The 12041-nt window shown below is 36.7% G+C and overlaps 1 protein-coding gene across 1 annotated transcript; it reads left to right on the top strand.

Moving 5' to 3' along the window:
* Positions 1-241: 241 nt before the first annotated feature.
* On the top strand, positions 242-11463 carry LOC121324556 (ADP-ribosyl cyclase/cyclic ADP-ribose hydrolase 1-like). Its single transcript, XM_041266601.1, has 7 exons — positions 242-387; positions 982-1117; positions 2188-2270; positions 3689-3762; positions 8178-8264; positions 10202-10288; positions 10396-11463. Exons 2-7 carry the CDS (start codon positions 1045-1047, stop codon positions 10460-10462), a joined length of 471 nt encoding a protein of 156 aa, XP_041122535.1. The 5' UTR covers positions 242-387; positions 982-1044; the 3' UTR covers positions 10463-11463.
* Positions 11464-12041: the final 578 nt, after the last annotated feature.

Below are 12041 nucleotides of genomic sequence, written 5' to 3'. Positions count from 1 at the left end.
ATGGAGTCATGGAGCCCGAATGTTTGAGTCCGAGTCACACAAGGTTGAGTCATTTGCGGGCGAATTCAAGTCACGAAAAATGAGTCCGATATATATATATATATATATATATATATATATATATATATATATATATGCTCAATTTTGTTTTAAAAATTAAATACTAGACCCCCTAACTGTCTCCATTTGCATGAGCAGATCTATTCACAGCTTGCTTTAGGTCCCAGTTCCTAATGTTTTTACAATTTTTCTTTACGTAGCAACAACTGTGACGCAATCTGGGAGAGATTCCAGAATTCATTCCTTGGAAAGGACCCATGCAAAGTCAATGAGAAAGACTATGACCTGCTTATCACAACAGTGCAGCAGGATATACCTTGTAGTAAGGTGTGTGCTTACATTCATTGAGTTATTTGGCTTCTTGGCTGCATTTTGAACATTTAAAACAGATATATTCGTATAAAGCTGTTGTAACTCAAACTGCTCTCACATTGATTATTACATTGGGAGAAAGATTAAAAACATTCTTATTACACAAATACACCCAGTCTTCAAGAAGCAGCTGTTACAGAAATTGTTGCCCCTGGTTTGAACTGGCTGGAATTGTCTAATCAATTTGCAGAGTATTGTTGTATTTAGCACTGACTTTGATATTCACTCCTCTAAGGGGTTCAAAGAAAGTATATTTGTTTAGCTCAGTTGTTTTGTTAGTTCATTGAGTTACTGGTAGCAAGCTTTTCAAATAGTGGTTGTAAGCAAGTTGGTGTAAAGTATAGGCTGCAAGGTGCATTCTGCAGGCTTTGAGACCCATTCTGGTTTGCTGCTTGACTTATGATCTGGGATGGTATTTACATGAGTGTGTCACCTGTAGCTTGTGTGTGTGTATGTGCATGCCAGCATGATGTTGGCGAGACAATATCACCAAGGATCATGTTAAGTCACTGTGCTGCTCTGTTGTATTTTTTTGTTTGTGTTTTAAAGTCCCTGTTCTGGAGCAAGACAAGTCAGATAGCTCACACCTTCACTGATGCTACAAAGTGTTCCATGACTTTGGAAGACACTCTTCTTGGGCACATGATGGATGGTCTGAAGTGGTGTGGCCAACAGCACAGTAAAGGTATTATTTTAAATGACTGACTTCACAAAATATGATTTTAACTGGGTGCAATATAGGTGCTGTTGATTTTTGAATTGTATGACTCGTGGCATGTTTTGATTATGACAGAATATTCCTCCCAAGAGGTTCCAAGGTGCCCAGATAAACTTGTGTTCTTTTTGTTTGATAATATCATGTTTCCCACAGCAGTAGTACATTCTGCAAACTCATTGCCCAACAACTACCCCAAACCAATACTCTTAAGAGCTTCTGTTGTTCCTCAATTGCTTCAACTTTAATAGAGAATATTACACAAGACCCTCAGACCCATTTTTCTGTCACTTCCTACTTATGTTGTTTTACAAATACTGGATTGTTTTTGTCTTCAACAAAACTGTGAGAATCTCCTATATTTCGCAATGGATATTTAATAGCCTTTATAAAGTTATACTGAACAATGTTGGCTTAAATGCACTAAAATAAACTTGCTGTTAAAACTTGCCACAACTTGTCTTGTCTAAATTCCTTCAACTTCAACTTCAACAGAAAATTTGACACTGGAGTAAGAGGTGTCCGCATGGAAACCACAATGGGACCATATTTTGCTTGCTTGTTCTTGGATGGATTGAAAATATATATATTGAGGGTTTTTTTTTTTTTTACCACAGTGCTAGGGGAAAACACCTGACTTGTTTCTGAGAAGTATTGATGACATCTTTGGTATTTTCAGCAACGCTTCATTCAGTTTTAATGAATTAGAATTAGAACACTTCATTCAGTTGGTTGCCAACTACCACCCCACACTGGAATACACATGGAACATGTAAATTCCAGCTTTACTATCCCCACCATCCACTTTAAAGATACAGACTCTTGCGCATATCTAAGATTTTACTCGTCACAGCTTGTCATGATTCTGTCCCCTGTTCACTGCAGATGTCTCTCAAGTGAGCAGATGCTTACAGGCTTGGTCTCTGGAGATTCAATATGAATGTGTCAGTATGGAGTATGGGCTTCCCTAGCTTTGATTCTTTCTCTGCATGTACACATATGATATACCGTAACTAATACCCTTTTTATTGTATTTTTAGAATTTAATTATAATTCCTGTCCAGAATGGAATGAATGTGAATTTAATCCAGTCAAGTCATTTTGGAGAAGGGCATCGGCAAATGTAAGTGAACAAGACAGCACCACAGTTTAAATATTCACATTATTGAAACTGCTTTGTATCTGCAACTTATAGCTGCACTTTCAGTGCACAGGCCCCCATGCATCTGTCAACTCACTAGCCACACACTAGTCCTTCATAAATAACTGAGCTTGTTCTGAATCAATGTTGTCTTCCTCTTCTTAAAGCCAATTACAACATTTAAAACAGTGATTTATAGTTGTAGTAATAATAATAATAATAACTCCCAAGCCCCAGTATCAGAACCCATCTAAGTTCTCAGTATGCCAAGTTTAAAATCAGCAACTTCAACAGTTCCACAGAAGATGATTTTTAAGTTTTTTTTTTTTTTTTTTTTTTCTCCAAAAAATGCATCAGGTGGCCATCTTGTTTGAAGCTCAAATGCCATTTTTGAAAATGTAAATTTTACTGACACAGGCACGATGGTTTCCCAGTTTGGAGTGTCCCAAGTGAACCATTTTTAAACTGAAACCGTTTTAAATAAATGCTTTTAAATGCTTGTGAAATTTGAAGTTAGTAAATTGTTTGTCAACTGACGCAGGTTTAAATTTCAAATGTAAACGTATATCTGGCAGCCATCTTGTTTTATAAAACATCACCATTTTCACATATTTGTATCCCATTGTTATTGGGACAATAACTACTAAGTTTGGAGTTTGTTGGTCAAACGGTGTTCAAATGCCAGCAGTTTGCTGTTAAGGGCGCGTTTCGTTAAAGTTTGTGGAAGCCGTGTCGAATTTAAAATTTATCGCAGAATCTTCTGCTTCGCAAACTTGATGCGGGTTTGGATGCTGATGGAATATGCCAAGTTTCAGATCAGTCGCTTCACCGGTTCCCAAAAAGAAGAAGAATCTGAAAGGTTTTATCGAAAAATGCGTCACGGCACCAATTGCAAGGACGCAGCAGCAACTTTTTTTCAGCATCTGACAGCCAATGTATCCAGCTTGTTACCTGCCAAGTCAGAACCTGATCAGTCACACAGCTTCAAAGCAGCAGCAGTTTAAAGTTTTGGGAAGAAAAAAACTTTAACAGTAACAATAGGCATCCCAGCCTTTAGCTTGGAAGCCTAATAATGTGGAAAAAAAAAAAGGAAAAACATTTTAGGCTTGAGAAATTAAAAGGCAGATCAGAACAGTAGAAACTGACAGTGTTTTTTTAATTTATTTTTTATCTACTATGTATGAATATATTTCTTAATACTTGAGGCTGTCTGCTGTCAAGGCAACTTTGACCAAATTAATTTTTGGAGTACCATGAACTTGTACTGTATAAGTTTGGAATCGGAAAAGTAACTTTTCTTAATGTGTTATGCAATTTTAGAGCTGATTTGCCTCATTACAGTTACAAAATCTGTATCTTTTGTACATCGCATTTCATACTAGTCTTTTGCTCTATTGCAGTTTGCCGAATTAGCTTGTGGCAATGTCATGGTGATGTTAAATGGATCCTTGGACAGTCCTTTCAATAAACAAAGGTAAACAATTAATTGTTCATGTACATGTAATTGATGCTGCTCGCGATATATACACTGAGCTTGCATTGCAGTAGCACCTTATTGCGGCCAATTAAAAGAACTGCCACTGATTTAGGCAAACAAAGTTTTATTTAAGTCATCGTACCAAGCAGGTTATCAGTCAGTCACATTTTACTGCTTTAATACAACTACGACTACCAATAATAATAATAGTAATAATAATAATATGAACTTCTGCTTGTCAAATGATCCCGGAGATTGGTTGTGCCTCCATGATACATCAAGAGTCGCTTGTAGTTTGCATTCAACTTTTTTTTGGTCGTCTGGGCATTTAACAAAAATATCACAAACAGTGGAGGGTTTTCGAGATATTTGTTTCAATACAGCTGTGCTGTTGAGATGGCGATTGAAGAAATTCAAGTTCTGCCTCTGGATAACTCGAAGAGGAGGGTGTGCTCAGTTTTCAGAATTTAAAATTATTAATGTTAGCGTTTGTTTCATATTTATTCTACCATAGCACTTCTCTTACAATGTATTGTACACTAGGTATTTAGTACATATATTCAGTCAGGACAGTCTTGTGTTAAACAACCTTTATTATCATACAATATCTTTAATGTTCCGCATTTACAGTTTAGTCAGATTTTTTTTTTTTAACTGGATGTTGTTTTTTACTGATTTATGCCCAAATTTTGTCTTTTATTCAGTATTTTCCCAGTACTATTTTCTAGGAAATACACAATATTTTGATTAAAATGCTGTTATATTTTGACATTATAATAAGCAGTCCTACACTGTATCCTAGGATACAGCAGATGTTTAGACGTCAGAGGATCAAATAACGTTCAAACGTGGTTCTCTGTCACTTCACAAACACATTATCACCTGATTATGTTGGGCATAGTAACTACTAGCTTGATCAAAAACTAAATTGAAATACTTGCACAAAAATATAATATTTTCAGTGGATGAGGAATGGGGAGAAAAGGTAAATCAGTTTATGAATATTCAAATGAATATTTCAATGTATACAAAAAGCAAAAATAGCAGAAGTGGGTCAGATGATGCAGAGGATGCATAGCACTGCATATACTGCTGCATTGAGGTACGTGTTCGCACTGACAGTAAAAGAACATACTGAAAAATAAGAGACACATTAAACTAAAACAAGAAAGTGAACTGAGAGACAAGCAATCCATTTATGCGGCTTTTACACACGCTTTAATAAAAAGAGAGTGCAGAATGACTGTGTTAATGAGTTTGTCAGAGCTCTATGCTTTGCTGGACAGCCACAGTTTATTGCAGAGAGATGTATTGGTGACGGCAGTATTGTCTGGCCATCAGCTAAAACATGGCCTATAACGCTGACAATCTTAATCGTAAATATTGGACAGAAAATACTGATGCTTTAGTTGGTGAACTTAAATGGAATGCATTAACAGAAATGTCCAGTGCGGTTTTTTTGACGCGTTACCCGGTGGCTTGCACCACCCAGTTCTGTCAATTTTCTTTTCTTTTGATGGTTTCAAGGCGAATAAACCTGTCTTGTTTTGTGCTGATGTCATGTTCATACCTTATGTAGATACTATTTCCGTCAGCACAGCACAAGTACCAGCTACCTTGGGAAAACGTGGCTTCAACTTGCATAGATTATGCTCATCATACATGCCAGGGACATTATTAATCAGAAACCAGAACTGCTATGCATCGTATTCCACATGTAAAGTGTGTATACTGAGATTTTTTTCCCCCAATTTTTACCGATGTTTCAATAAAACTTTTTTTTTTCTTTTTTTTTTTTTTACTGATTTTATCCCTATTTTAATATTTGTAAAATAAACTCAGAACATTAAGTATATTACAGAATTTCCAAAAACATTGAACCCAAACAATGGTTGAAGAACAATAAGTAGAGTAAAAATAGTTGGAGCACAACCTCATCGCAGGGGTCTCCAACCCTGGTCCTGGGGAGCCCCAATCCAGCAGATTTTATAGGTGTCTTTACATCATCAACAATGGCTAAAGATCTGGAACACTTGTTGACTAATTAAGCCAATAATTTGTTCAATTAAGTAACTGAGAGATTGGTTTAAACGAAAACCAGCAGCTACAGTTGCTCTCCAGGACCAGGGTTGGAGACCCCTGCTTCAGAGCATCCTGGTGCCATCTACTAAAAAACAACCAATAAAATAACAATAATCGTGTTCATCCTGGTGAACAAACAAAGATTCGTCAGAGAGCATGAAATGTCCTGTAACTCATTTTTGTTGGATCCTCTGAAGTACATCCACATGCTCCCAGTCTGAAAAATAGAAAAATAGTGCTGGTTTGAAAGCTATTTAAAATTCTCTAAAAACATTGATTTTAAATGTCATTTTATTATTATTATTAATATTACTATTATACAGGGCATCGTGGTAATTGAAGACAGGGGGAGGATGTGATTTACTATACAGGACATCTTGGGATTGAAGACAGGGGGAGGATGTGATTTACTATACAGGGCATCATGGTGATTGAAGACAGGGGGAGGATGTGATTTACTATATAGGGCATCATAGTGATTCAAGACTGGGGAGGATGTGATTTACTATACAGGGCATCATGGTGATTGAAGACAGGGGGAGGATGTGATTTACTATACAGGACATCGTTGGGATTGAAGACGGGGAGGATGTGATTTACTATACAGGGCATCGTGGTGATTGAAGACGGGGGGAGGATGTGATATACTATACAGGGCATCGTGGTGATTGAAGACGGGGGAGGATGTGATATACTATACAGGGCATCGTGGTGATTGAAGACAGGGGGAGGATGTGATTTACTATACAGGGCATCGTGGTGATTGAAGACAGGGGGAGGATGTGATATACTATACAGGGCATTGTGGTGATTGAAGACAGGGGGAGGATGTGATTTACTATACAGGGCATCGTGGTGATTGAAGACAGGGGGAGGATGTGATTTACTATACAGGGCATCGTGGTGATTGAAGACGGGGAGGATGTGATTTACTATACAGGGCATCGTTGGGATTGAAGACGGGGAGGATGTGATTTACTATACAGGGCATCATGGTAATTGAAGACAGGGGGAGGATGTGATTTACTATACAGGGCATCATGGTAATTGAAGACAGGGGGAGGATGTGATTTACTATACAGGGCATCATGGTGATTGAAGACAGGGGGAGGATGTGATTTACTATACAGGGCATCGTGGTGATTGAAGACGGGGGAGGATGTGATTTACTATATAGGGCATCATGGTGATTGAAGATGGGGAGAGGATGTGATTTACTATACAGGGCATTGTGGTGATTTGAAGTTCTCCACTGGAGATGACCTCATAATCGAAAGGAATAAAAAAAAAACATGCTTGACAAAAACTGCCAAAAAAATAACCAAACCACCAGGCTAGATGCTTTCAAAACAAGCCAAATTTGGCTGGAAAACCACCAATCTGGCAGCACTGAGTAGCTGAGAAGTCGTATTCGAGACGCATGCATTACCTATTAGATGTTAACTCAAGTTCAATGTACAACTAAAACGTGAATTTGTATAATTTGTTTTAGAAAAACCAATATTGTAATTGGTGTTCCGGTACTTTAAGATGTGGGGCTAAACCACTGTATGTAAGTTAGGTGCTACCGCCAGCATATTTACTTCAGTGTTGCATAAACAACATACTACTAAACAATCATCCTTTTTAGAGTGTTTTTATTAGGAAATGATTCCACATGTGTGACTGCTTTCAGAATTTAAGCTCTTCAAAATCTCTGTTTGCTTCTGCCATGTTTTCTGTTCTGTTAGCACTGTTCGCATTATGAGTTATCGCGGGAAGTCATTATCTCGCAAGATAGTAGCCGACATTTTCCAGTAGACGTTTCCCTGAATCGATTTAGCCAAAAATACATATATTGTTGTTCAAATACGGGTTATTGTATTGCCTGATGAATATCACAGTGTATCCGTATTATCACACACCCTATAATATACCCTGCTCCAAATAGAGTTGCTACGTATAAGAATTTGGTGATGGTTTTAACACAACAACTTTTGTTTAAGTAATATGCATTATACAAATCAAAAGACTGAATTTTGTGAGTGGCATTTAATGTGCAATTCTTATAGTGTTACATTGTCAAACGGTTTCGGTTAACATAGAAAAAAAAGAAAAAAAACACAGTGTGTGTGCCGGCTGACGAACCTTCAAAGGTTTAGAACTACCTTCGAATTCCTGGCTAGCAAACAAACACAGCCCTACAAATTGTTTTACAAATTTTAGAGCAAAATACTTCATTTAATTGTTTGCTCACAGCTTCTAAATTGTTTTTATAACAACCAAGTGTCAGAAATGTCATGTGTGAAAAATTGTTATTTAAATCTGGTATTTATTGTTTAATTCTAAAGCATTTTTGGAAGTGTTGAGATCGAGAACTTTGATCCAAAGAAGATTAGCTACGTCAGGATATGGATGATTGACAGCCTAAAAGACAGGTATGTACTTTGTTAAGAATTATAAAATTGCCTACATAGAGATACATATAAAAGTGTACATCGGGAGAATATATGCATTAGTGCTGTGACAAATAACCGAATATTCAAACAAATATTTTTTGACATGTACTCAGATACAAAAATCAGATGTTCGAGTTCGCTGGAAGACAAAAAAATACCTTGCACTTATTTACCACCTCATCAGAAGTCGTGCATGACAGTTTATAACCAAAATGGCAAATGAAAAAGAGCTCAGTGTGATGTGTGAAAAAAAACAACAGGATCAACACAGCAGCTGTTGAGCCTCGATTTAAGTTTTAGACAGTAAAAAGGTAAACACACCAGATTATGCACATGCCCCCCTGCCCCTGCTGCTATGCTGTCTCTGCCTGCGTTCTGAGTAATATAATATATTTTATTACTTTTTTGAAAACTAACGAATATCCAAATGAATATTTATATTATATTTGGAAGTAAAAGTAAAATGACTCACAGTTTTGACATCCATGCAGTCTGATAGTCTCATTAGTACCAAAAAACACTGAAGCTTCTAGAAAGCACATTTTCATTTTCAAATAAACATTTATGCTTTCACCCTCATAGAAGTGTAAACTTGGCTGCTTTTCTGTAGGAGAATCCGCCCCTAACCAGCGTGTCATCAGCAAGCGCATAAAGGCTCTTTCCGTTATTCTTTCTTGTCACTCTTTTTGTTTCGGCTGCTCAGTCAAGAGCTGGGAAGCCGAAACAAGAGCCGACCACTTGGAGCCTGCAGGATTGGCTACCCTCAGCCTCAGAATCAATGAGGTTTCATAAGGGTTTTTTCCTTACCTGAGTGTTGAGCGGTTCGTATTTAGTTCTGCAGGTTGCGTGGTCAGGCTAGACTCTGTGTCTTAGCTGCTCATTTTCATTAATTTTTCACTATTTTGGGGAGTAGGTGGCGCCACTGTGAGGTGCATTAATCATTATTATTATTTTTCCATTCATGGTTTGGCAGTCTTATCTTTTGGGGGGAAGTGGCCCGAAGTAGCTTGCTAGCTGCGGCACTGGGATGCATGTAACCATTTATGTTTTCTCGAGCCGGCCTCACACAGGTAGTCTTTGTGCACTAAGAGACGAGGCCTCCAGCCAAATTTATTATTCACCTGGGCCATGAGCGGCCATCACAGTAATCGAGCCCTGAGCGCCCTCACAGTTCATTAAATCATCTGCAATTGCAATCAATAAATCTCATCCATGAAGGATTCTCCGTGCTGAAAAGACACACAGCAATGACATTGATAAAACAGGAAAGATGTTTTATAATCATTTAAAAAACATAACTTAAACGTAACTTTAATTGCCACAAACTGCATAGAAATCTAATCCTACATTGGTTTAGGGAACCCAGTGGACACACATACAGAACATGATCAAACTCCCTGATTACACTATATGGGTGAAAATGTTTACAAATCAACAAATTCATCTTAAGTAGAATGTTGATTTTCATTATTTCATTTGTATTTACATATCTATTTAACAAACTACTGTTTGACTCTTTTCAAAACACTTTCTATTTTATTTTCATCAGACTGTTGATCTACAGTAAAGTATTAAGAATTGAAATTGCATTCACCCTGAGGGGAAAAATAAGGCATACATTCGAAGCTTGTGGTGTATTTTCCCTATGTTGTATTTTTTTTTTTTTTTAAATAACTGAACTGGTGAATTCTGCGGTAACTGTAAACTGCCAAGAGCCAATGAACAAAAGTTTTCCGGAGACACTGGTCGGTTAAGTTTTTTGTGACCCGTTTTCATTTTTAGACTACATTATGGCGCACAAACTTGAATAAACTAACAAGTTTGATTGTAACCTGTTCATTCTCGGGTAGAAAGATATACATGCAACATGATTCAAAACACAGTTTATTAAATGAGTGCTGTATTGTTTTCAAAAGGGCCTCATGTGACAGCAATTCATTAAAAGACTTGGGCACAATCTTGAATAACCGCGGCTTGAAGTTTGATTGTAAGGACATTGACAAGTAAGTTTTTTTTTTGTTGTTGTTTTTTTTTCAATATATGTATTTAATTATTAATTTATTTTCATTCTATAGTAATATAGATAACCTGGGTCCTTGTTATCCAACAGGTCTGAGATTCTACAGTGTATTAAAGACCCCAGCTCTCAATCCTGCAATTGTGGCAACTGGAACTAATTAAGTAACTATGTATTGCTGATTTTCAAGTTTATTTTTTTACTTTTACTGTTGTTATTATTAGGTTTCTTTTATTTTTTATATTTTTTTTAAATAGCGCTTTGCAGAACACTAATGTGTGTAATGATTTGTGACAATCATGTTTTTGGAATGTCTGTATTGTTTAATAAAGCCAGCCATTTAGCTTTTTATGTAACAATTAATCTTGTTTTTCACCTACATGTTCTGTATCAAATGTAACAGGAAAAAAAACTTTTGTATGGTTTCTAACTGACTTGTTCTGAACCTCATATCCACCTACTTGTGTTTGGGAAGAGAAAGCAAAAAGTAAATGAGTATGCTGATCAACTAGCAGGGTGAAGTAAGTGCTTGATGTCACTGCCCCATGCTGCTATGAGTGGAATGCAATAGGGAGTGCAGTGGTCTTGTGGCCTGTAATAAACAGAACTGCTAGGAATCAATTTCCTATTAAATAATGTACGAGGACAAATACATATTTTCTATGTTGAGAGTTTTGAGAACCTGCAATTGAGTTTTTGTTTATTTTGTAGTGTATTTTCAATCTGTGCTACTGTGGAGTTGGATTTTAAATCATCTAAGAAAGCAACAAGGAGTGACCAATGTAAATGTTTATCCAAATAGATACATCTTTAGCTTTTGGGAGGCTGTTGAAGTGTGTCCACTTTGTCAAAGCATTAAGTATTGTTGTTTAAAAATAAAAATATTCTCAGACTTTTTTTTTTTAGAATTGGATTTCTGTTTGACTTTTTTTTTTTTTACTTTAAGAAAAAATCATCATAATCGTAATTGAGTGCACAATTATTTTTACATATGATTTTTACCACAATTACCCACAACAGCTCAGGAGAACTGAAGGTCAGTGGGCATCTTCCGATACCACTACCAAGCCAGTCGCCTATTTACACCCAGGAACACGTGAGTGGATGTGTCCAAGCTACCAGCCTCTGGAGGACAAAGGCCAACACTGCAGGTGTTCTCTTTATCTGATCAGGCACTTGGGCAGTATGGTCCACTGTGTGTATGTTAAGACAGAATGTGATTCTTGTAGTTGCAGTAATACAAAAGCCACAAGGTGGCACTGCAGAGCTAATTTACACGGCTAGTAATGGTGTCATCAGTTGAAGGTTCCCATTTTGGCATTTCTTTTTATTTATTTTAAATCTGAGGATTGCAAATACAAGCATTTGCTGCTTTTGTTAGAGGTCTTCCTGTAAGATGGTGGAACATCACTCTATGATGCAGGTCTAACTGAGGGAACTTAATTATGGTTTTTATTTCGATTTTACTAACTGGTGAGCATGTTGATGCCACACCCTTTTTTTTTTTTTTTTTTTTTTTTTTTTTTTTTTTTTTTTTTTTTAATGATTCAAGAGGCAGCAGTAACCACTCATACATCCAATAATGGCAAACTTTGCCCTGTTCTGTTTGGAATGAAAACTGTTTCAACGTAATAAAACTAATAACAAAATTTAAAAAAATTGTTACAGAAAGGAGCAGTTCACCTGTCATTTGAGGTGTTTGTCTTTCTTGTTTTATGATGTCTAAATTGTTTTATTCC

Source organism: Polyodon spathula, chromosome 1, assembly GCF_017654505.1.
Source record: "Polyodon spathula isolate WHYD16114869_AA chromosome 1, ASM1765450v1, whole genome shotgun sequence".
NCBI classification, from domain to species: Eukaryota; Metazoa; Chordata; class Actinopteri; order Acipenseriformes; family Polyodontidae; genus Polyodon; species Polyodon spathula.
The sequence above is the reverse complement of the archived record's forward strand: the minus strand, read 5'-3'. Positions and strand labels throughout refer to the sequence as shown.

What these genes read in the sequence shown, in the direction of transcription:
- LOC121324556 (XM_041266601.1), top strand. Translation starts at nt 1,045, where the DNA reads ATGACTTTGGAAGACACTCTTCTTGGGCACATGATGGATGGTCTGAAG. An exon ending in TGGCCAACAGCACAGTAAAG is followed by an intron (nt 1,118 to 2,187) that starts GTATTATTTTAA and finishes TTGTATTTTTAG; the next exon opens with AATTTAATTATAATTCCTGT. An exon ending in GATTGTAAGGACATTGACAA is followed by an intron (nt 10,289 to 10,395) that starts GTAAGTTTTTTT and finishes GTTATCCAACAG; the next exon opens with GTCTGAGATTCTACAGTGTA.